Source organism: Ananas comosus, linkage group 4 (genome assembly GCF_001540865.1).
Source record: "Ananas comosus cultivar F153 linkage group 4, ASM154086v1, whole genome shotgun sequence".
NCBI lineage: Eukaryota > Viridiplantae > Streptophyta > Magnoliopsida > Poales > Bromeliaceae > Ananas > Ananas comosus.
Window position 1 is genome coordinate 1,814,987 of NC_033624.1, and position 24,121 is coordinate 1,839,107.

The following is a 24,121-nucleotide window of genomic DNA, read 5'->3' on the forward strand; positions in this document are numbered from 1 at the left end:
TTGCAAGATAAGCTCCCTTGTTTCCTTAAACTTGGTTATTATCTATTCAGGAATCTCTGAAGGATAAAAATATAATTCAAGTACATAGCTATACTACATGTGAAATATTACTAGTACAGAATTATATGCAACAGACTGATAATACCATTATACTAACCATTGTGGGCAGAACAAATAAGAGTTTCGAACTCCATCTGTTCTCCAACTTTGTGAATGCTGATACAATAGCTAAACAATGCGAGTAACACTGTATACTTACTTCTCGAAGAAGTGCGTTGCAGGATAACGTTGGATGATGAAAGTGAAAGAAACACCTTGCCCAGATTGTCACATGAAGTCAAACTCACCAGAAGACAGCTAGAGGAAACTGAAGCGCGGTGCTGATAGCAAGATCAAGTTTCATGAAATTATTTTGGCCTTTTCTTTCCGGTTCCAACATAGTTGTGAGCGATGAAAAGGGCATCCACACTATCACCTCATATACAATTGCAAAGTTAAATCATAGAGATCTTCACCATGATTTACAGATTAAATGCCGCGAGGCAGTCGTTGCAATTGAACACCTAAATGAGCAGCAGCATCTGCAACACCAGGAATGCTCGAGCTCTTAATAGCTGAAACAAGAGCTTCTACTCGCATCACGGCTGTTATTGGTATCGATAGAATCATTGCCTGTGACAGGTACTGTTTGCAAGAAAAGGCAAGAGCATACAAAAGGCGTAGCAACTGCAATCCAGAGCCATTATGATGCAACGATTCCAGGAGAGTGACTAACTTAGGAAGGTTTGTCAAGAGGCCCATGGTAGCTTCTCGAGGTGCTGCTTTAAGCAATAAGACCAAACAATCTGATGCCAAGTCCGTAATTTGTGTTTCGGCACTTCCAACCAATTCAAGAAAGGCACCTACATTGCTACCAAAGTCACCAATATCTTTGATGCAGCACTGTTGATCGACAGCAATGCTCATGTCGAAGGCATTGTCACCAAGAAGGGCCGGCTCTTTAGAAAGGTCTATGGCTTTATTGCTACCAATGCCACGCAAAATGAAAGCCTTGCAAAGGGCCAAGGTTGGTTCCAGAAAATCCTCCATATCCTTTGCAGTCACAAACTCAAGGAGATTGCCGATTTTTCTGATTACATGAAGATGAGATAGGACCCTAGTGTCCATCTCAGGAGCAGAAGCAAGAGCAAGACATAATTTAACATTGTTCACATTTGCATTTGAAAGATCCCCAAGCAAGAACTGGAAGCACTGTGAAACTGTCTCTATGTGAAGAATATCAGAGACTTTGACATAACTATATTCAATGAGCATTACCAGAAGCTTCTGAGCATACATTGGAATGGGATCATCATCTTCAATGAACACAGGATAAAGAGGAAGAAAATAGTTATGAGATATTTTTTTCAAGCTCTCTACAGTTTGCTCATCAACAGTTACCGGGGAGTCACTGAAGATCACAACAATCACATCGAATAATACTTTCAAGCACAGGAACCTAGCATCTCCATCCTTGTTGCCCTTATACAACGTGCACAGACTTGGAAGGATCCGGCTTGCAAATATTTTATGGTCATCAATGATAGTAGAAGGTTCCTCCGTAACTGACTCAAGTACCCGCAGCAACGATATTTGGAAATCATCTCGACCCTTCAGTATAAGCAAAAAGAATATGAATAACCCTCAATTGTTTATATTTTATATAAAGAAGAAAATTAAATCAGGCATTTAGAGATAGAATTGAACCAAATTTGTTCGACCAACTATTGTAAAAGAATGACAAATGTAGAAGCTCCGTACAATCAGTAATACCTGAAATGGTGCCTCTAAAAGCTTTGTGAGATTTGCTAATTGGAGCATGACATGGCTGCTTACTACCCTGTGCTTAAAGGATGAGCTTCCAAGAAGATGAAGGATAACTGGGAATAGATGAACAGTACTCTTTGGATTACCTCGTCCAGATAAGGCAGCAATGGCTCCATGGCGTTTACTGCCCATCATTTGCTGTACATCTCCAGCAACCAAGTCAAGTATGCCTGGAACTACAGAAATAACTAACTGTACAAATGATTCTATACACTGACTAATGAATCCATCCTTCTCTTTCCCCAATCTGTCAACAACAGAGAGGAATTTGGCATTGCAGAGGAAATGTGGAAGCCATCGTCGGCTGTTCTTACAAAGAAGAGCAATAAGTATAAGAGCTTTTCCACGAAGAACCTCACTTCCCTGGTCTATAAGAGAGAGAAGACCTGGAACCAATAGCTTTTCCTCTGCCAGAGACTGCATAAGGCGGCTTATGTTTGTTATAGCATGGCTGTTAAGAAAAGCCAAGTTCAGAAGATTTAAGCAGATCTGCTGCTCACGTTGGTTGCCCTTGGTGAGTGCAGATGAAATGTCCTTAACAGGCAATTTCTCAAACATCAAGTGGATGCATGATGGGCTGAAACGGGCTAGACGGACTAAACAAGACCCAGCAATAAGCCTTGTGCTCTCCTGCTTTCCCGTTGCTTTGTATATGTAACAGAGATTTCCAATCACATCCTGGCTAGCAAAGCGCGAAGTCCAGTCCCCTCCTTGACTGCAGATATTCTCAATTGTTCTTAAAGCATAAAGCTGTGTTAGATCATCCTCGCCCTTGCGTAAGATAGATGAGACCAATTGAACCACAGAATTTGAAACCTATAATTTCCAGTTGAATGAAGGAGGCCAAAAATGTAAATAAAGTAATGGAAGACTAGAAGCCCAGAAAGGTATTGTATAACATTAAAAGAGACTATTACAAAGTTATGCAAGGAAATTCTTCTACCAAGCTGTTAACAACAGATCTCAAAAAAGAACAAAAGAAAATATGAATTTGATTCTGGAAAAAATCAGAATATTCACCCATGTAGTTTTTCCACCTTATTATACGCCTTGAAATATCTACTTGCCTATTTAGGCAGTAGCAAGAGCAAACATGGTGCATGCACCAGAAGGGCTAATGATACCGCAATATGGTATTTTATATTTCACTTTTAAAATTCTTTGCAAGCTGAAAGTGTTTAGATCATACAACGAAATTATTACATTTTATTTGAACATCTGACTCTTGATTACGGTATTTCATAATTTTTTGAGGTGTACACTGTATTTCGTATTTACTGCATGCTTCAAGCAATCTAATTTACATCACAATAAAAATGTCCACTGTAAGAAACTACGTACATATGAAATAAACATGAAATACGTTAATTACGAGAAAAGCTAGAGAACTTTAACCTGCCAACTAGCTGTAGACCGACTGTCCTTTGAAGGAGACTCGAGGGCATTGCTATCTTTGGCATTCTGATCACCCTGAGTCGAAATGTAAAAGAGCAATTCCCCTAAACCAGCCATACAATACCTCCTAAGTTTATCCTGTTTATCCCTCAGACCATCTACCAATGCATTTATAATCCCAGAATTTGCCAACTCAGCTTCAATAATAGTGGAGTGCCGTATCAGCAAGCCCATCACTGAAGCAATTTGAACTCTTAAGGTCGATGACTTTGACAGTCGCAGCATTTTCACAAGCAACAACATCACTGGTCCATTAGTTATGATATTTGCAGCATCAGTATTCCCACTTAATATCTCTAAGTACTTCATGACATTCTGTTTCTCTGAAACTTGGGAGCTTCCACTCAGAGATTGGACAATACGACTGTTGAGTGCATTCAACTGCTCCGGTAGCAATTTAACATAATCACTAGCAGGAAGAGCTTCAAATGGAAGGTGGCAAACTGTATCCAAAGCTTTATCACCCTTTCTACTAGGCATTACGGGCTTGACTGAAAGATCTGATGGGTGCCAAAATACTTGAGAAGCAATGCTCGAGTCTGTATCTGGTGCACTCCCAGAAGCTGCTTTAATACGCTGAGCTTTTCTAAAATTACTACTAGGTGGAGTTGCAGCCACTTCTAGCTGTTCAGAACATGCATCCTGCTGGCTTTTCTTAACATCATCAGGCCCAGCCGTGTTATCATCAACGAGCATGTCAATCTGGTTATTGTTTTCTGCTTCTTCACTTGTTTCATTAACATTTTGCGCAAGTCTTTCTGCAGTATTACATGAAGGAGTCTCAGATCCTTCAGAATCATCGGGTCCATCTTCCTCAGGATTCTCACTGAAGTCGAGTTCCATGTCATTATTCTCGATTTTAACTTCAGCCTCATTCTCGCATGTCTCTGGCAAAGGCCTCCTGTAGTTTTCCTTTTCATTCTCTCTTTGCAAATTCAACTTAGCCATCCTCGATAGTCTAAGAATATTCACACCTTTTGCAGCATCAACTCGACCAGAAGGTTTTGCGTTTGTTTTTCTGCTGCTTTGGGCATTCTTAATGGGTGTTTCAAAAGCCTTAGCAGAATTTTCATCCTGCTTGTGAACTCCGTTTCCATTATGTTGATAGTGTTGGGCAGGTGTCTTTGTTCGCGAAGGTCTATCACCATTTCTCTCTGAAAGGCATGCCTTAGCAGAAAGCTGAAGCATATTACTAAAAGCAGCCTGAGGTGGCAGGGGTACTATACTGATTTTTACTCTCCAAAAACTATGTTCACAAAGTTCAGGCCACTGTAATCTTTCAGCAGGATCCTTTATTAATAGACTATTAACCAAATTTTCAAAGGACCTGGACGCGTTATCAGGAAGTGGTGGCGTAGGATCTGAAATTATCGATTTCACTAATTGAGTGAATTCACTTCCTGTAAAGGGAGGTCTTCCAGCATAGCATTCATATAACACACAACCCAGGGCCCATAAATCAGAAGCATACGAGTGGGATCCACCCTCTTGAAACAGCTCAGGAGCCATATAACAGGGTGTTCCTCGCTTTGATTGAGGCAGCTGATAAGCATAAGATCATGTTACATTCTATTTGCAAAGTTGATGTTGAGTATGAGAGAAAAGAGATTGAGCAACAAACCGCAGCAAGAGAACTTTTCTCTATATCACTGAATCGCCTTGATAATCCAAAATCACAAAGCTGGAGAGAATGCAAGCAAGAAAAGTTAAGTGTGAACCGCAAATATTATTAGTAAAGCACAGCCAAGGAAGTGGAATTTGTGCAACTTCAAAGAACTACCTTCATAGATCCATACTCATCAAGTAAAATATTTGATGGTTTCAAATCACAATAAATGATTCCTTTGGAATGCAAGAACCTAACAGTAGCATGGAATTAGGTAACTCAAACTTAAATGATGTTTGAAAAAGAAAAAAGTGTGCTGAAAGAGTATATACTGGAGAGCTTCAACAAGGTCACAGGCCAGGTCATGTATAGAATTCTCTGGTAATCTGCTATCCTGCAAGCAAATATAACAATTTTACCATTAACTAGAAAGGCTTTAAGTGAAGGACCAAACAATTCTGTCCAACTACCTCAACAAACAGAAAATGTGCCCTTAGGGACTAATAATGTGTGCAAACAAATCTGCTACAAGCTAGTGACTAGGTTTTATATAATATATTTAACACCGATGTGGATGATCAAAATGGTATCAGCCACATAAGAAAGACTGCCCCACCATATAATTTCCATATAAGAACGAGTGGACTGTTATTTACTTACCTAGAAAAGAAAACCTACCTTCTTTATCGACTTTTGTATGTCTACTTCTACCGAAGGCTAAGCACTGTCCTATGCTATTCGTGGTTATATGCCGCATGAACCCACCATGAAAGATGACATGATTTGACAAAAAAATCAATAAAATACAATTGCTCGTTGAGTAAATAATTGTTTTCCTCCCTTCGTTTATTGCTTCTACCATATAAGACCCAATCTACTCAACTAAATGTTCAAACAGATGGCCGCAGATCCAGGATCAGATTTCTCTGTTTGTTTTAGAATATGGATCCTACAAATATTGATTCTAGGACACTTATCAAATCAATTTTAATTGCACCTGCTAATTATTGTAGGGTAATTGTACCCACAATATGCTGCTGTTGCAACTTTTAGCTCATTAACAAAAATGTCAAGCATGTAAAGTTAACTGATAACATTGCAGCAGTGATTAGGACCCACTTAACTCCGTTGTCTGCAACCAAACATATGAAACATGAGCACACAAGACCACTGATTGATACCTGCCGCAGTAAATTCATGAGGTTTCCACCAACACAGTACTCCAAGACCAACCACAAGTGAGCAGAGGTTTCGTACCTGGGGGAGGGATAAAAATTTAGCTTATTACATTGCAAAACACAAATAAGAACCTACCAAGGGCTTAATTCACTAGGCTAGAGCTTTTGCATAAATGAGAAGACGTGTTCGAAAACTCCAAACAACTTTCCACAGTATTGTTGCCAAAAATCTGTTGGCTGAAGTCAGAAGCAGATTTTTTTGGAATTGGAGTTTAGTTTTGGGATTTAGAAGCTTCTTTCAGCTTCCAGCTCAAACCAAATGCCGTAACCCTCGCTTTGTTCTAGGCACATTCCTTTGGCTTCTTGAGTAGAGAATGCATCCCATAAGCCAGGCAAATGACGCACTAAATTACCAATAGTTCTAGACTCTGTTTACATTTAAGGAAGAAGCACCAACATAAAGTGTCACCAGAATATCTTATGGCTCCATAATCACTAGATCAAATAAGTTGAGATGCTAATTGACGTTCATATGTGTCTTACCAAGAATAAAACTTCAGCACATTTTGATGATCTAGAGAATGAAGCATCCGAACCTGCAAAATTCCAAGACAAAATCGACAGTGACTAGCCCAAAGGCACAAAAGACAACTGAAATAGGAGCAATTAGTCATTTGAAAAATTCATTCCTCTATAAGCACAAATATAAGTATAGCACGCTATAACAAGCAACTACAGAGAGAGAGTCATATTACTAAATCCAAACAAATCATAGAATAAAATCTGTTACCAACACTGTTCTATCACAAGCGTAATTAATGGACCACCTAAAAGCGAGCAACAAAAGGGAGCACCAGAGGAACAGAGATCTATTAAAAGAGAACACGATCAATTGGATCTATATAAGCTAAATTTGAAACTTAAGGTGCAATAAATGTGTTCTCACTTCTTGTAGAACCTTCGATCTCTGGGACTTCTCCACGCTCTTGATGGCATAGTACTCGATCGTCTTCTTCTTCCTCCCCTTGTAAACCGTCTAACCACAAAAAATCTCAGATAAACAACAAATTCCTAACAAAAAAACTCAAATCGATCCGATTCAATCGATTCTCGGGAAAAAAAAAAAAAAACTAAGAAACACAAACAGATCTACCGAGAGAGAGCGGAGAGAGATGGTACCGAGTACTTGCCGCGGCCGATGGCCTCGTAGACGTGGAAATTGTTCATGGCGAGGTTAGGGTTTTCGCCTTTTCGAGCTCGCGAGGGTTAGAGGAGGGAGAGGAGAAGAGAAGGGGAGAGAGAAATGGAGAGGAGAGATTCGAGGTTTCGGGGGGAATTTGATATATAATATAATAGAAAAATTAATTTGAAGTTTTTTCTTTTTTTTTGGGGGTTTTGCAGGAGAGAGGCGGGAGATGCGGAGTCGAACGAAATTGAAAAGAGATGCGCCCCTGTTGGATAAATGGCTTTAGTGATGATGGGATATCGACCGTTCATTTAAGTGGTCCGAAACTGAATGAACGGTGGATTATCCCACTTGGGCCTTATTTTGAATATATAGGGTTCGCTTTCGGAATATGCTTAATATGTGCGGAAAAATTATAGCCTGCACCCGGTGTATCAGGCGCCTCATGCACCACACGGTCCACACCCAATTTTTAAATGATTAATATCTTTAAGAAATCAATGTAAGTCACTATTTACATAACGCTAATTAAATTATTTGAGAATGCATCACAAAGCATCAGCGAGGGTCTTCTACCTAAAAGTTTTAATTTTAGAAATCACCAATTTACTTTTTCATATACTAGTTGTACTAATGGGCAATGTTAAGAGAATTATAAGCAATTAGGATAATAAAAAATAATCTAGTTTTTTTTTCGGATAATAGTAATATGCTATTTATTTTGTTTATTTTTTAAATAAAGACACTTGACTGAAAATATAAAGCAATTTTTAGCTTCAAACTTATAACCGTGGGTATTCAATTATTAAATTTTTTACCACTTATACTAGAGACAACCATCACAACTGGTAAAATAAATATTTTGAATTGTTAGCGAGTTTATCAAGAAGTTTGTCATATCCCTCCGAGGAAATTGATGGGAATGATTAACACCTTAAAATTTAAATTTAAATTTAAATAGCAAACACTATCATGAAAAGTTACACACCAGGTGCAGGCAATAATTTATACTTTTTAAAAGTACACGAGAAAGTTTTTGAATATTTCAAATCCTATTATCACTCATGCCTTTTTAATCTATGTAATCCTGGAATGCCGAGAGTTTTATGGAGTTAGATCAAATAGTAAGAGATCCAGAGATAAAAAAAATTAGAAATATATAAATAGTAATACTTTTAGAAGTATTATAGCTTAAATCAAAGTTTCCTACATCAAAATTATATCTCAGAAAAATTATAATATTTTACATTACTTAACAGAGATTATTTTTTAAATTATTATAGTATAAACTTATTACATTACTTTTGCTAGTTTTTTTTTCTATCATATTATAGACAATTCAATATATATTTTCTATGATATAATTCAATATTTTATCTGTCCCATTGTCATAGCCATATCTATACCATAGCGTGTCGATAAAATATTAGGAATACAATTTTCTTACCTATAGCACAACTCAAAATAATATATATATATATATATAATAAAAATATATAATATATTATTGTTTTTTTTTTAGAGATAGATAGCACGCTACCCGTTTTGTTTATTTCATTTAGAAATAAACTTAGCTGAAAATATGAATCAATTAGGATTCGAACTTGGATCTCAGATACGAACCATCAAGTCCTTTGCCACTTGCTATAGAGACAGTCAGTTATAATATATTATTGTTAGAAAATATATATTGTAAATTATAATATATATTAGTATATGCGTATTTTTCGTAAATGATATATATTGTTAGGAATAATTTCATAGATGCCCTTCTAGAAACTATTAATTTCATCAATACCCTTCTAAAATTGATAATATCACCAATACCCTCCAAATATGTAAAAATTATCATAAATGCCCTCTATTAGTTTAGATCCGTTAGGTCCCATTTGAAACGGAGTTAAATTTTCAAAATACCATTTTTACCCTTTATCTCTTATTAATACTTAATAATAAAAATACTAATAGGTATTTTAAGATAATTTTGTAAATCTAAATTTGAGTATTTAATATATACATATTAAATTAAATCATTAATATATATTAATTATTAAAAAATATATAAAAATTATATTTTATATATAGTATGTTTTTATCTAATTTTGGTTTTGTTTTTAGTTTCGGATTTCGGTTCAAGTTCAGTTTAAATATAGACCAAATGCATAACTGAATTTACATACGATGGGATTTTATTTTTTGATATCTATAACTGAAACTATTCCTATTCAGCATTGATTAAGCTTACCTCATTTTAAATCGAGTTAGATAAAATTGCGTATCTTTATCAATTTATATTCCTAATTAGTAATAGTAATTTTGAAATAAATTATAGATTTTATTTTTTTCCTATTTAAGCAAAAGTAAATCACATAACTATATGCATGAATTATTCTGTCGATTGAAACAAAAATAGAGTTTTTGTTCGAAAGCTAAAATATATTATGTTTCAGTTTTTTAATGCATTTAATGCAGATAAAATTATCGAGAATAATTTTGATTAAAAAAAATTTTAACTTTCAAAATTAAAGAAAGATCAGATAATTTTTTAACATTATTTTCATTTAAATTTTTATATATAATTATTTATTCGATAAAATATAAATAGAGCGACTAGATTTGGTGAAATTATCAAAAAAAAAACTAAAAAATTCTCATTTTTTTCATACACTAAAATGGATATCAACTAAAAAAATAAAGTTGAGGGAGCAGTTTCAAAATGGCATAAGTTGAGGGGATCTCCATACATTTTTTCTTAAAAGAACCTTGAGGGTAAATGAGTCATTTTAAAAGTTAACCCATCTTTAACCCTTTAATAACTATGGTAAAACTAACTTAACTAACCGTAAGGGTATTGATGATAATTTTCTGTATTTACAGGGGTATAGGTGATATTTTAAATTTTAGAGGGGCATCTATGATATTTTAGACTTTGAGAGGGGTATCCATGAAATTGCCCCATATTGTTATTGTGTGAGTAGCTCTCTAATAAAGGCTTCGCTCAGGCTTACATCAATTTTCGTGGGTCCTTTTAAATTTTGTCTCTTCTCAACAGCTAACGTTACACGCGTCTTTCCCTCCAAGGGGAGGAGAAGGAGGTGGTCCGTTACATAGTAGTAGTGGAAGAAGCACCAGATCATTTATATCTCAAATTATTTATTTTTTTAAAAAAACTATAATCGGACGAGTGAATCACAAAGGTACAATTTCTCGTCCCCAAAGTCCCAGATAAAGTGTACAGTGGACACTACTCCTTGCACCTGGTGCATCCGTACTATCCTCCACCCAACACTTTCCCCGCTTCCTGCTCCCTCGCGTCCCCGAAATGGCGGATGCGGCGGAGGAATCGTCGTCGTCGGCGGCGGCGGCGGCGGCGGAGGAGGAGGAGGCGGAGGCGGAGGTGGTGNAGCATAATACAGCAAAAAGCAACATATTCACCAGCCCAACGATTTTCACTCTTACAAGTAGATTCTCTACCTAGCTTAACTTAAAATTCCAAACTCTTAATCCCAAGCTCTCAAAGCAGCTGTAATCTAAACTTAGAAGCAAGGTTAATCATATTCAAAACCTACCATCTATTGTCCATCATTTTTCCACCATCTATCTCATTCCAAACTCTTAATCCCAAGCTCTCAAAGCAGCTGCAATTTAAACTTAGAAGCAAGGTCAATCATGTTCAAAACCTACCATCTATCACCCATCATTTTTTCACCATCTATCTTATCAATCCTCTATTTAAACACTACCAACCAATTGGCTAAGCAGAACGAATTCCGTCAACAGAACCTAGCTTTTACAGCATCACTCAATCACAACATCGTCGCTGATAATTCTAATCTCACAATTACCTAGATGGAATAGGCTTAACTTAATATGCTCTTGAGATCATTTTATATTACTTCCCAAAAAAAAATCTCCATATTTGATGATTCAGCTATTCCAAAACCTAAAATCAAAATCAAATTAGAAAAAAAAGAGCGGGGAAATCGACCGATCCACCTACAACGAAGCGATCGAAGAGGCGATCGAGGTGTCGCAAAACCTAAATTTAGTGGAAATAAAAAGAAATTAAATTCGCCAAAAATAGGGAAAAAAAAATCTCTCAATCGATACCTCAGGCGACCCCTTGGGGAGGAGAGAGGAGAGAGGAGAGAGGAGAGAGGAGAGAGAGTCACTTTACTCGAAGTCTCCAGAGGTTTCGGAAGAAGAGTTGAGTATTCGTTACTTCGTTCTCCTGCTTATAACTTTATATCCGTGCGGTGAGTGGTAGGTGGGGAGCGACGTGCCCTCACTTTGTTTCAGGAATGATAACATATATAAAAGATAAAGGTTATTATCTCATATTGATAGTAATGTACTTCTATAGATAATAGGTTATTAAGTCAATCTTCAAACTATGAATTCAATCACCAGCTTTGACATCTAAACAGTTTGAATAAGATCTCATAGTATAGATTGCAGCCACAAAAAACCTTTCTCATAGCGCACAAATTATCAATGGATAACTTGTTCAGACGTCCAAAAGGCCCCCAGTAAAGTACCAAAAAATCGCGATTGGCAATCAAATTGATTGCCATTTTAATTGGAGATTTAGTTATTCATTGTCACAAAATGATTTTGCTAACAAATGTTGCCTCTGCACTATGTTTTAAGTTATTCACAACAAGAACTCTCATAGATGTCCTTGGCTATCTTCAGTGCATCCTCTGAAGTTCCAGGAATCCCTCTTCTTCCAAGCCCAGCACAGTAAAGACCATTCTTTCCTTTCCAGTTGTTTGGATACTTTTGCTTAGCCATGCTGTCGTCGTCAATAAGATAGTCATCACCCTAACAAAGATTAAGAACTGAGGATAAGTTTAGTCAGAACAAATAGAGAGTCAGTGTCGGTCTGGCTTCGTTCTTGGATAAGCTTCTCAGCTGCGAGAAGATGTTGAAAGGCGTTTGCCAAACAAAAGGTTTCAGCCTTTCGATGCGGCATGAAGCTCAGATAAGAGTTTTGTCATTTCGCTGGCTTCAAAGCATAAGCTCTAAATTGAAATTTCTATTTCCACTGCAGCATTTGGCTTTTACTTTCACCACAGCTGGAAGCCATGTTTGGAATTTAAGGAAAAAGCTATTATTAATGCTTTGAACCCTGCTACTCAAATAACATTTTGTAGAAGCTCCAGTCCAGCCAAATGGACATATGATATCTCCAACACATCATTTACTATGTAATTTATAAGCACATATATTGTCTCTTTTCCCATAAGAAGAAAAGGACTGACCCTATTACCTTTAGCCACTCTTTCGTCGTAGCTCGATAGCCCGTCGCAAGAATTATGGCATCGAAGTATTCTACCTTGCCGTTGGCAAATGTCACGCTATTGCTGTTTATTCTGGTTATGGAAGGTAAAACCTGAAAACCATTTGAAGTGTCATACTACATTCATCTAAAATGAATTTTAGGATAATTAAAATCTGAAGAAGTTAAATCTACTTTTTACTCAACACACTAACTTAAGCACATAAACACTGCACTCAGCAGTAAATCATATACCTGAATTTCTCTGGCCTTGATCTTGTCGAATGTGCCAACATCCATAACAGGAAATACGGGAGAGTTTGCTTTCAAATAAAAGGGTCCTTTGGTTGGTCTATGTATTTCATACTTGGATGTATCCCCAAACTTCAGATAACAAAGGAAAAGAGCGAGTGCATCCACGAGGTACAGAGGAAGGAACTTCCTCAAATGCATACCCAAGAGCCATATCTCCCTCGTAACCAAATGAAGCTGCATCCACCACAAAAGTATGTTACCTCAAATTCTTGTTTTGTTTAGTGTATGACCATCTCACAACTAAAGAATATATAGGATCAGAAGGTAAAAGAGATATAATTAGAAACAAAGGCATTCTCATGAAAAGACAAAGACCGTTTGATTCATCTTTGCCACTTTGGACAATGTGTTTCCATTTTCGCAATTTTTTTCCGCTGGAATAACTTCTCATGGAATGTAGGACCCTTGCTAAAATCTCTATATGCACCGATTGCAACAGAATCATTCCCTCTGGTAAGATGAGATTTTTGTTCAGCTTTGGAAAAACAAAAATATGGATCAGAATTACAAAAGAAAAAGAGGACAGCTGATTTTGCAAAGACCTCAAAGATAAATTGATTTATTAGTCATCTTAACGCCAATTTCCTTAACTAGCTATAGTTAGATGCAAAATTGAGTTCCTTATCCAGCATGGAGGTCGTCAATCCATTCTAGAAGTTGGAAGGAAATGACTGCAAAGCTTACAAAAGTTGTAAGAAATTGCCAATATTTTTTTGAAAGGCAGTAGATAGCAAGGAACCGTGAACTAAGATATCTGATGTAGCGCTAATTAATTTTTCATTAAAGTTTCTGCAGCAGCTCGCCATATGGCCTACAGTAGGAGCTTCAAGTTGGATTTCTAGTTTCTACTTTGTAAGGTGCAAAACTCCTTTCCGACTTCCTACGAAAGCAAATTTCTAGACATTTATTTACAAAGTAGATAGTGATTGCTTCTTGGAGTAGAAAAGCCGATTGGATAGCCGAGCTACAAAGGCACTCAACAGCAATATGTAGAGGACAAGATGGAACTCCATTCAAATCTGAATCAACCTCATTGACCGGACAAGTAACCAACCAACTTAAAATAGCAATAAATAGTATTTAAAGCACTTTATCACAATAGCCCGAACATTGCCATAAGCCCACAACTACATGGAGTAATTGGCCTTTATAAAGGAAAAACCAAACAAACGCATATTGATGATAAAATAAATCAAATAAAGATAATTAGAAACAGATACGATAATTTTTTAAAAAAAAAGTGCAAAAGGGAAGCTCACCGGGCTCCGCACTACGATCGAGGTTTTCGCCCCGGACTCCGCGAGATCCAGGGCGATCTCCATCCCGGAGTTCCCACCCCCGACCACGAGAACCGCTTTTCCCTTGTACTCCGAACCGGACCGGAACCGGCTCGAGTGGAGGACCGGTCCGGGGAACCCCTCGAGCCCTAGAATCTCCGGCACCACCGCCTCCGCGTTCGCCCCCGTCGCCGCCACGAGGTCTCGCCACGGGGGCGAAGGAATCGTACGCGGCGCGGTACCTGGTTGCGGCGACGGGGGCGAACGCGGAGGCGGTGGTGCCGGAGATTCTAGGGCTCGAGGGGTTCCCCGGACCGGTCCTCCACTCGAGCCGGTTCCGGTCCGGTTCGGAGTACAAGGGAAAAGCGGTTCTCGTGGTCGGGGGTGGGAACTCCGGGATGGAGATCGCCCTGGATCTCGCGGAGTCCGGGGCGAAAACCTCGATCGTAGTGCGGAGCCCGGTGAGCTTCCCTTTTGCACTTTTTTTTTAAAAAATTATCGTATCTGTTTCTAATTATCTTTATTTGATTTATTTTATCATCAATATGCGTTTGTTTGGTTTTTCCTTTATAAAGGCCAATTACTCCATGTAGTTGTGGGCTTATGGCAATGTTCGGGCTATTGTGATAAAGTGCTTTAAATACTATTTATTGCTATTTTAAGTTGGTTGGTTACTTGTCCGGTCAATGAGGTTGATTCAGATTTGAATGGAGTTCCATCTTGTCCTCTACATATTGCTGTTGAGTGCCTTTGTAGCTCGGCTATCCAATCGGCTTTTCTACTCCAAGAAGCAATCACTATCTACTTTGTAAATAAATGTCTAGAAATTTGCTTTCGTAGGAAGTCGGAAAGGAGTTTTGCACCTTACAAAGTAGAAACTAGAAATCCAACTTGAAGCTCCTACTGTAGGCCATATGGCGAGCTGCTGCAGAAACTTTAATGAAAAATTAATTAGCGCTACATCAGATATCTTAGTTCACGGTTCCTTGCTATCTACTGCCTTTCAAAAAAATATTGGCAATTTCTTACAACTTTTGTAAGCTTTGCAGTCATTTCCTTCCAACTTCTAGAATGGATTGACGACCTCCATGCTGGATAAGGAACTCAATTTTGCATCTAACTATAGCTAGTTAAGGAAATTGGCGTTAAGATGACTAATAAATCAATTTATCTTTGAGGTCTTTGCAAAATCAGCTGTCCTCTTTTTCTTTTGTAATTCTGATCCATATTTTTGTTTTTCCAAAGCTGAACAAAAATCTCATCTTACCAGAGGGAATGATTCTGTTGCAATCGGTGCATATAGAGATTTTAGCAAGGGTCCTACATTCCATGAGAAGTTATTCCAGCGGAAAAAAATTGCGAAAATGGAAACACATTGTCCAAAGTGGCAAAGATGAATCAAACGGTCTTTGTCTTTTCATGAGAATGCCTTTGTTTCTAATTATATCTCTTTTACCTTCTGATCCTATATATTCTTTAGTTGTGAGATGGTCATACACTAAACAAAACAAGAATTTGAGGTAACATACTTTTGTGGTGGATGCAGCTTCATTTGGTTACGAGGGAGATATGGCTCTTGGGTATGCATTTGAGGAAGTTCCTTCCTCTGTACCTCGTGGATGCACTCGCTCTTTTCCTTTGTTATCTGAAGTTTGGGGATACATCCAAGTATGAAATACATAGACCAACCAAAGGACCCTTTTATTTGAAAGCAAACTCTCCCGTATTTCCTGTTATGGATGTTGGCACATTCGACAAGATCAAGGCCAGAGAAATTCAGGTATATGATTTACTGCTGAGTGCAGTGTTTATGTGCTTAAGTTAGTGTGTTGAGTAAAAAGTAGATTTAACTTCTTCAGATTTTAATTATCCTAAAATTCATTTTAGATGAATGTAGTATGACACTTCAAATGGTTTTCAGGTTTTACCTTCCATAACCAGAATAAACAGCAATAGCGTGACATTTGCCAACGGCAAGGTAGAATACTTCGATGCCATAATTCTTGCGACGGGCTATCGAGCTACGACGAAAGAGTGGCTAAAGGTAATAGGGTCAGTCCTTTTCTTCTTATGGGAAAAGAGACAATATATGTGCTTATAAATTACATAGTAAATGATGTGTTGGAGATATCATATGTCCATTTGGCTGGACTGGAGCTTCTACAAAATGTTATTTGAGTAGCAGGGTTCAAAGCATTAATAATAGCTTTTTCCTTAAATTCCAAACATGGCTTCCAGCTGTGGTGAAAGTAAAAGCCAAATGCTGCAGTGGAAATAGAAATTTCAATTTAGAGCTTATGCTTTGAAGCCAGCGAAATGACAAAACTCTTATCTGAGCTTCATGCCGCATCGAAAGGCTGAAACCTTTTGTTTGGCAAACGCCTTTCAACATCTTCTCGCAGCTGAGAAGCTTATCCAAGAACGAAGCCAGACCGACACTGACTCTCTATTTGTTCTGACTAAACTTATCCTCAGTTCTTAATCTTTGTTAGGGTGATGACTATCTTATTGACGACGACAGCATGGCTAAGCAAAAGTATCCAAACAACTGGAAAGGAAAGAATGGTCTTTACTGTGCTGGGCTTGGAAGAAGAGGGATTCCTGGAACTTCAGAGGATGCACTGAAGATAGCCAAGGACATCTATGAGAGTTCTTGTTGTGAATAACTTAAAACATAGTGCAGAGGCAACATTTGTTAGCAAAATCATTTTGTGACAATGAATAACTAAATCTCCAATTAAAATGGCAATCAATTTGATTGCCAATCGCGATTTTTTGGTACTTTACTGGGGGCCTTTTGGACGTCTGAACAAGTTATCCATTGATAATTTGTGCGCTATGAGAAAGGTTTTTTGTGGCTGCAATCTATACTATGAGATCTTATTCAAACTGTTTAGATGTCAAAGCTGGTGATTGAATTCATAGTTTGAAGATTGACTTAATAACCTATTATCTATAGAAGTACATTACTATCAATATGAGATAATAACCTTTATCTTTTATATATGTTATCATTCCTGAAACAAAGTGAGAAAAAAAGGAAAAACGGATTTACTGAATCCCATTAAATTTAATTAATAAAAACATAACCAGTCGATGTTAAAATCACAGTTCAATCACTCATTTTATTACTGAAACAAATTTTATTAGTAACAAAAAATTATTAAAATTTTAATTTAATATTTTAAGAATTTTATAATCGATTAGTTATTTAGGTTGAATGAATTAGATTTCTCACTCTAAAAAAATAAAAAGTTATGGCACGTCGCTCCCCACCTACCACTCACCGCACGGATATAAAGTTATAAGCAGGAGAACGAAGTAACGAATACTCAACTCTTCTTCCGAAACCTCTGGAGACTTCGAGTAAAGTGACTCTCTCTCCTCTCTCCTCTCTCCTCTCTCCTCTCTCCTCCCCAAGGGGTCGCCTGAGGTATCGATTGAGAGATTTTTTTTTCCCTATTTTTGGCGAATTTAATTTCTTTTTATTTCCACTAAATTTAGGTTTTGCGACACCTCGATCGCCTCTTCGATCGCTTCGTTGTAGGTGGATCGGTCGATTTCCCCGCTCTTTTTTTTCTAATTTGATTTTGATTTTAGGTTTTGGAATAGCTGAATCATCAAATATGGAGATTTTTTTTTGGGAAGTAATATAAAATGATCTCAAGAGCATATTAAGTTAAGCCTATTCCATCTAGGTAATTGTGAGATTAGAATTATCAGCGACGATGTTGTGATTGAGTGATGCTGTAAAAGCTAGGTTCTGTTGACGGAATTCGTTCTGCTTAGCCAATTGGTTGGTAGTGTTTAAATAGAGGATTGATAAGATAGATGGTGAAAAAATGATGGGTGATAGATGGTAGGTTTTGAACATGATTGACCTTGCTTCTAAGTTTAAATTGCAGCTGCTTTGAGAGCTTGGGATTAAGAGTTTGGAATGAGATAGATGGTGGAAAAATGATGGACAATAGATGGTAGGTTTTGAATATGATTAACCTTGCTTCTAAGTTTAGATTACAGCTGCTTTGAGAGCTTGGGATTAAGAGTTTGGAATTTTAAGTTAAGCTAGGTAGAGAATCTACTTGTAAGAGTGAAAATCGTTGGGCTGGTGAATATGTTGCTTTTTGCTGTATTATGCTCCACTTAAGAAGAAGGCTAGTTTTATGGAAAGCTTTAATGTTAATGAGAATACCTTTTTCATTTTGATATTGTCTATTTATCATGTGTCTAGATGACCAGTAAGTTCTTTCGATTGTATTATGCCAGCTTAAATTCAGATGAAAAATCTTCTTCTTTTTTTTTTAACTTTGGTAAATGGGAAGAAATCCAGCTACTTTGATCTCTGTGGGTATATCTCTGTTTGTCAAGCATATGCAACATGCTGAGTTTCACCTGCTTTACTTTTCAAATAGTCTGCACAGTTTCATAATGTTCCTCGCCAACGATCTTATGTAGCCTCTGGCTGTAATTTTTCCCGTTGAAAATGTTTGTGATTTATAGATCACACAGAAGATGGGGAAGGCTGTTGCTGTTCTTCAAAGCAATGAGGGTGTTAAAGGCACAATCTACTTCACCCAAGAAGGACATGGTAACCACTATGGATATAACACTAATGACTCGACCATGTTGTATTTGATTTGTTACTTTCTGAAGTTAGATCACCTCAGATGCCAAAATTATTATTATTGTTTTTTCCCCCCCTATTCTCTGTTTCAGGTCCCACAACTGTAACTGGAAGCATCTCGGGCCTCAAGCCCGGGCTTCATGGTTTCCATGTTCATGCACTCGGTGACACGACAAATGGATGCATGTCAACTGGTACTGGTCCTTATTTTTGACTCTTTCATCTAGAAAAAATTGATTTAAATAAATTTTGACATTTTGGTTGCATGATATCATTCGAATAATCAGGCCCACATTTTAATCCTACTGGGAAAGAACATGGGGCGCCAGAAGATGAGAATAGACATGCTGGTGATCTTGGAAATGTGACAGCCGGAGAAGATGGTAGTGTGTCTAGTACAATTCTATAGGCTGAAAGAGCATGTTATGTGTTATTAGGATCTTTCTTATCTGCTTCCAATCATTCTGTTGTTGATACCTCTGACATTGGATCTTTACTTAATGTAGGTACTGCTAATGTTAATATTGTCGACAACCAGGTGATTATTTGTAAATTTTCTTCTCATATTCCCTTTTCTTCTGCAAAATTTCCTCAAAGATTCTAATTTGTTCTCATCACAGATTCCCCTTACTGGACCAAATTCCATCATTGGCCGAGCTGTTGTTGTCCATGCCGACCCTGATGATCTTGGAAAGGGTAATCCCTCTTCACTTTGGCATTCGTTTGAGGATTTTGCCTGTTGTTGTGATGCCGTATTTCCTAGCCTCCTTAATCCTCTACTGTTTTGTTCCTTTTCTCAAGGTGACACTGAACTTATACTAATGATGCTAATATCTGAAAGATGAAGGTCAACTTGGATGAACTATTACAGTGGAGAAAACTTAGAGACTTGTATGTTTGAATAAACTACCCTGGTGGAGGGGTTTTTTTGCTTTTCGCCCCCTCAAAATATTTTTTTCACAAATAACCCAACAAAATTTATATTTGCAAGATTGGTCCTATTCCCGCCATGCAAGCGCTACGAGAGTCTGGCTGGCTGCCCAGAATTTAAGTTGAACACGGATATGGTGAATAATTCACCATATTCAACTTAACTTATACAACGTTTAATACAATAAACACGATGAGTGTGAAAAGAAAATAAAATGTGGAAATGACACACCGAACCATTCACCGTGTCCATTATCTGTTTTTAGCTACATGGTTTCTTAAATAACATGCTTCTTTCTTTTTAGGTGGACACGAGCTTAGCAAGACCACTGGAAATGCTGGTGGAAGAGTTGCTTGTGGTAATTATCTTCTGTTTTCCATTACACATTCACCACTCTATTATTACTGGAAATGCATCTCCAATTTGCCGTTTGGCGCTAGCGATCCTTGGTATTGTAAATTTGATTAATTTTCAACATCATTTGAATTCCAGGCATTATCGGACTGCAGGGGTAAGATAATATGGAATCGAAATTACCTCCTACCTGGGTCACTGTCCGGAGTTTTCATAGTTTTCGGAATAAATAATCCTTGTGGTAGTTTCTGTTTCTCTGGTGTTATTTAGACACATGATACACAGTATTATATGTTGTTTTATATTGGCTTCTCTTACTTTCGCTCTAGTAGTCTAAAATATGAACTCCTGATCTGTTAGCTTGTGTGATAGAAGCTGGTTTAGCGAATTTCGGTTTATAAAATGCTGTGCTTAACTGATGGAATAGTGCGAATAGGTAATGTTGAATTTGAGGAAAAACCAGCATTATGAGTTAGCCATTCTGTCTTGCATAGATCAAAGTAACCAAGCAATATGTTATACCTGTAACTAGTAAGTTAAATTATGTTTCATATTTAACCCATCATAGCATGTGATGGCGGCCGATGCTAATGTTAAGAATGATGCATCTGAAGCATTTTTAGAGGGTTGGCTTAGAAACGTTGCTACAGAATTCCTAATTTCCCACTTTATATATAAAAGTAAGACATCACATTTTCACCATCTTAATCATTGAAGCCCGTGGTAGAGTATGTAAAAACAATTGTTAGATTTGGACAAAACAAAGCAGAATGTTTTGTTGGCTTTTGGTTCTTCTTTACTGCAAATATTTGCAGGAACTTAACAGATTTCACTTTTAGAAGCTGTAGAGGGAATTGGTCTCCAAACAATAGAGAAACTAAGCAAAATGAAATCCGGTGCAGGCTACTTAATGCAGCTTCATGCGTGCTTAAAGAGTTTTATGTTGAGCCAATGCAGGTAAACTGCGATGACTATTATCGGTATTGTTAATGGGATGAGCAAGCAATAGTACCTGTTGAAAAGGAATTCAGATAAATGTTAATAAAACGAGTCATAGAAGAAATATGAATAACCACGCATGATTATAGTGTCAAAAAAAAAAAAAATCATTTGAGAAAATATGGCTAATCTGAATGCTGGTGTATATATGTGTAGTTTCCTAGAGTGGTTAAAAATGCTAATACCAATATTGCATGGACGTATCAAAAGCAAGAAAATAAGAATTTTTACACACCTGTCATTTTGAATGGCAGCCAAAATCTGGCTTTGGTATGGTGGAAGGAACTTGGATAGGATGGCAGCATAGCAAAAGCCCAGAAATGAAATGAAGCCAGTCGCAACAAAGACCGATCCTGTTGTTGTACTTTCTCTCGAGTACATCTCGCTGATGAAAATCGACCTTCTAATATGTTAAATCCCTGTAATCAATCAGAAGAAATCCAAATGAGAGGTTTCTTGGCGGCACCACAAGAATCAGATCTGATTCTTACATTCATTCTGATAAGATAATGGGAAGATCACAAAAGCAACAAGAAGTGTAGAAAACAGAGCAGGTAAGATTTAGCCCTGAAAACACTGAAATATATGATCTTCTCGGCTTCTCCCCATTACTGAATTGGCGTTTACATCACATCCAAAATATAACATATTTTTTACATGGTTATGCAATGGGATAACCTTACATCTCGTCTTCTCGAAATCTTTGGAGAAGAGCAAATATTGAAAAATGAAAGGTAATAGAACAATGGAGTATAGAAAGCCCTGTAACAAAAAAGTTCTTTAGGCTGTATTTATTTAGAAGGATAGAACAAAAGCTAATTGCCCTACTGTTCCACTTCTCTGAGGCATTTCAACAATCAATTGGTAAGCAATTCCAAAACAAAACCAAATTCGCCAATGCTATGAATCGCAAAGAGATCGTATACCAACAACTCAGATCAATCTATGGATCATCAAAACCAAAAGCTAGGGCAAAGAATCACAGTACCTGGGCTCTTTTATAGGATCAAGGAGGACGAAGATTATGGGCGACTCCACCACACAGGAGAGAGAGAGAGAGAGAGACCTGCAAATATAGTAGTAGACACTAGACACATGGTAAGAATAAGAAAAAGGAGTACTACAATGCAACCAACCCCTTTTAAAAAGAAAGAGGAGAAGCAAAAGGAGAAGAAGAAGAAGCCCCCAAGAGCACCCCACACCTTCCTCGCCCACCTCAAATCCATCCCCTCCCCATCCGCCGCCGCAGACTCCCTCCTCCACCTCCTGGGCTCCTCCTCCTCCGCTACTACGAAACCCTACCTCGTCGACTACCCCGCCGTGTCCTCCGTCCTCCTCTCCCTCCTCGACGCCCTCCACCTCCGCCGCGGCCCTCCGCTCAGGGACTCCCTCTTCGCCTCCCTCATCCAACACCTCGGCCGCGCCCGCCTCCCCGACGACGCCCTCCGCCTCTTCCTCTCCATCCCCTCCTTCCCCTGCGCCGACAAGTCCCCCTCCACCCACACCCTCAACTCCCTCCTCCACGCCCTCGTCGACAACGCCCGCCTCCCCGAGGCCCGGGCCCTGCTCGCCCGCTCCTCCTCCCAACAGCTCGGCCTCCGCCCCAACGCCGTCTCCTACAACGCCATCCTCAAGGGGTGCTGCTCCTGCGCTTCCCACGGCGCCCTGGCGCGCGCCCGAGAGGTGCTCGACGAAATGGCCCGCAGAGGCGTCCGCCCCTCGGCCGCCACCTACAACACGCTCATCAGGTTCGCGATCCGGAGCAAGCAGTTGGACGCGGCGGTGCGGCTGAAGGAGGAGATGGGGAGGAAGGGGGTGAGCCCCAACGCCGTCACCTACGCGATCCTGATGCGGGGGCTGTGCTCCGAGGGGCGATTCGAGGCCGCGAAGAAGATGATGTTCGACATGGAGTACCAGGGCTGCGCCGCGTCGGCGGTGAACTACGGGGTGCTGATGAGCGACCGCGGCAGGAGAGGGGACGTGGCGGGGATGACGGAGCTTCTCAGGGAGATGAGGAGGAGGGGGATGAAGCCAGACGCGGTGACCTACAGCATCCTGATCAATTACATGTGCGCGAAGGGGAGGGTCGGCGACGCCTACAAGGTGTTTGTGGAAATGCAGATGAAGGGGGCGTGCGAGCCGAGCGCGGCGATGTACCGCATGCTGGTGGACGGGTGCTGCAGGGCCGGGGAGTTTGAGATGGGTTTAAGGATTTCGACCGCAATGTCGGCCACCAAGCACCGCCTACGCCCGGAGTCTCTCGAGCGGTTGATAAGGGGACTCTGCCAAATTGGTAAGGTCGACGACGCTTGCTTCGTTTTGGAGCAGATGGAGAAGATGAGCGTCGGTTTAGGCGCCGAGGGATGGGCTGCTCTGATAGTGGCCGTCGGCGGGAGAAATTGCGATGCGGTGCAGCTTCTGCATGAGCTGCTTCTATGAATTTTTCGCGGCGCTTCATGTAGGGGAGAGAACCATGGTTGTTGTATATAGATTCGATTTATTCGAAACTTCTCAAATCAGGCGACTGGTCGCCTCTATGATCTGCAATATACGAGCTTTGCTTTGTTGCGGAAGTTATTACGACTCTTATATTCCTGGCAATGCTAAAATCAGATTGCTCTCATTATAAAGTTTCTTGTCTGAAGAATGTACATTGTTGTCCGAACTCATCTTGAGATGAAAAAGATATTTGAAAGCCATGTTTTTCGCTTGCTCACGCCAGATCCACGATGTGAACTTAAGACGTTATTTATCGTTATCATTAGAGAGAAATACAAAGAGGGAGGAGTTTGAAGAAATTTTTTTATGAGAAAACAGAAAATTGTACGGGTAGTGATTTTCATACCACCTGTTATGGTATGTCTTCTTTTGTACAATTTTGCAGGCAAAGCTGCTGCAGTGCCATCTATTACACCTACTGTGGCGACTGCAATGGTATTTAACCAAATTTATTTTCGTTCGTCCTTACCTTCATTTATATTGGATTTGATAAAAATAAATCTGACATTTCCATGATGATTCTTCTAACGAGAACTTAACTTAAAACTAG

General features: G+C 38.8%; 5 protein-coding genes across 7 annotated transcripts; 3 read left to right on the plus strand and 2 right to left on the minus strand.

Annotated features, from left to right (window-relative positions):
* Positions 1-22,197, minus strand: LOC109709430 (serine/threonine-protein kinase RUNKEL). Of its 2 annotated transcripts, XM_020231674.1 has the most exons (11): positions 22,061-22,197; positions 21,308-21,491; positions 7,052-7,141; positions 6,649-6,701; positions 6,109-6,184; positions 5,260-5,321; positions 5,102-5,180; positions 4,943-5,002; positions 3,262-4,863; positions 1,813-2,682; positions 1-1,650 (listed from the first exon to the last, which is right to left on the minus strand). In XM_020231674.1, exons 4-11 carry the CDS (start codon positions 6,693-6,695, stop codon positions 529-531), a joined length of 3,918 nt encoding a protein of 1,305 aa, XP_020087263.1. In that variant the 5' UTR covers positions 6,696-6,701; positions 7,052-7,141; positions 21,308-21,491; positions 22,061-22,197; the 3' UTR covers positions 1-528. The 2 variants fall into 2 exon arrangements, with proteins under 2 accessions (XP_020087263.1, XP_020087261.1); XM_020231672.1 differs by lacking the exons at positions 21,308-21,491; positions 22,061-22,197 and adding an exon at positions 7,285-7,687.
* On the minus strand, positions 11,942-14,209 carry LOC109708728 (probable indole-3-pyruvate monooxygenase YUCCA10). Its single transcript, XM_020230547.1, has 4 exons — positions 14,147-14,209; positions 12,828-13,061; positions 12,564-12,686; positions 11,942-12,115 (listed from the first exon to the last, which is right to left on the minus strand). The coding sequence occupies exons 1-4, from the start codon at positions 14,207-14,209 to the stop codon at positions 11,942-11,944; spliced, it is 594 nt and encodes a 197-aa protein (XP_020086136.1).
* Positions 14,367-16,950, plus strand: LOC109709432 (probable indole-3-pyruvate monooxygenase YUCCA10; the record flags this gene model as incomplete). Its single annotated transcript, XM_020231676.1, is given in 4 exon segments — positions 14,367-14,625; positions 15,711-15,944; positions 16,086-16,208; positions 16,657-16,950. Coding segments are annotated over 4 exon segments (594 nt in total). The 3' UTR covers positions 16,831-16,950.
* LOC109709433 (superoxide dismutase [Cu-Zn]-like) lies at positions 17,398-20,492 on the plus strand. Of its 2 annotated transcripts, none has more exons than XM_020231678.1 (8): positions 17,398-17,530; positions 18,665-18,752; positions 18,881-18,982; positions 19,076-19,171; positions 19,295-19,326; positions 19,409-19,484; positions 20,024-20,077; positions 20,212-20,492. In XM_020231678.1, exons 2-8 carry the CDS (start codon positions 18,677-18,679, stop codon positions 20,232-20,234), a joined length of 459 nt encoding a protein of 152 aa, XP_020087267.1. In that variant the 5' UTR covers positions 17,398-17,530; positions 18,665-18,676; the 3' UTR covers positions 20,235-20,492. The 2 variants fall into 2 exon arrangements, with proteins under 2 accessions (XP_020087267.1, XP_020087266.1); XM_020231677.1 differs by having other exon boundaries at positions 17,441-17,597.
* On the plus strand, positions 21,489-23,647 carry LOC109709431 (pentatricopeptide repeat-containing protein At1g07740, mitochondrial-like). The gene has a single exon (XM_020231675.1). The coding sequence runs from the start codon at positions 22,018-22,020 to the stop codon at positions 23,509-23,511; it is 1,494 nt and encodes a 497-aa protein (XP_020087264.1). The 5' UTR covers positions 21,489-22,017; the 3' UTR covers positions 23,512-23,647.

Excerpts from the sequence above, each read along its gene's own strand:
- LOC109709430 (XM_020231672.1), bottom strand. The coding sequence starts at position 7,332 with ATGAACAATTTCCACGTCTACGAGGCCATCGGCCGCGGCAAGTACTCG. Across the intron at positions 7,142-7,284 it reads TCGGCCGCGGCAAGTACTCG|ACGGTTTACAAGGGGAGGAA; the intron begins GTACCATCTCTC and ends TTTTGTGGTTAG. Across the intron at positions 1,651-1,812 it reads TTTTAGAGGCACCATTTCAG|GGTCGAGATGATTTCCAAAT; the intron begins GTATTACTGATT and ends CTTATACTGAAG.
- LOC109708728 (XM_020230547.1), bottom strand. The coding sequence starts at position 14,209 with ATGGAGATCGCCCTGGATCTCGCGGAGTCCGGGGCGAAAACCTCGATC. Across the intron at positions 13,062-14,146 it reads CGATCGTAGTGCGGAGCCCG|CTTCATTTGGTTACGAGGGA; the intron begins GTGAGCTTCCCT and ends TGGTGGATGCAG. Across the intron at positions 12,116-12,563 it reads CGACGAAAGAGTGGCTAAAG|GGTGATGACTATCTTATTGA; the intron begins GTAATAGGGTCA and ends AATCTTTGTTAG.
- LOC109709433 (XM_020231678.1), top strand. The coding sequence starts at position 18,677 with ATGGGGAAGGCTGTTGCTGTTCTTCAAAGCAATGAGGGTGTTAAAGGC. Across the intron at positions 18,983-19,075 it reads AAATGGATGCATGTCAACTG|GCCCACATTTTAATCCTACT; the intron begins GTACTGGTCCTT and ends TCGAATAATCAG. Across the intron at positions 19,327-19,408 it reads TTAATATTGTCGACAACCAG|ATTCCCCTTACTGGACCAAA; the intron begins GTGATTATTTGT and ends TTCTCATCACAG.
- LOC109709431 (XM_020231675.1), top strand. The coding sequence starts at position 22,018 with ATGGATCATCAAAACCAAAAGCTAGGGCAAAGAATCACAGTACCTGGG.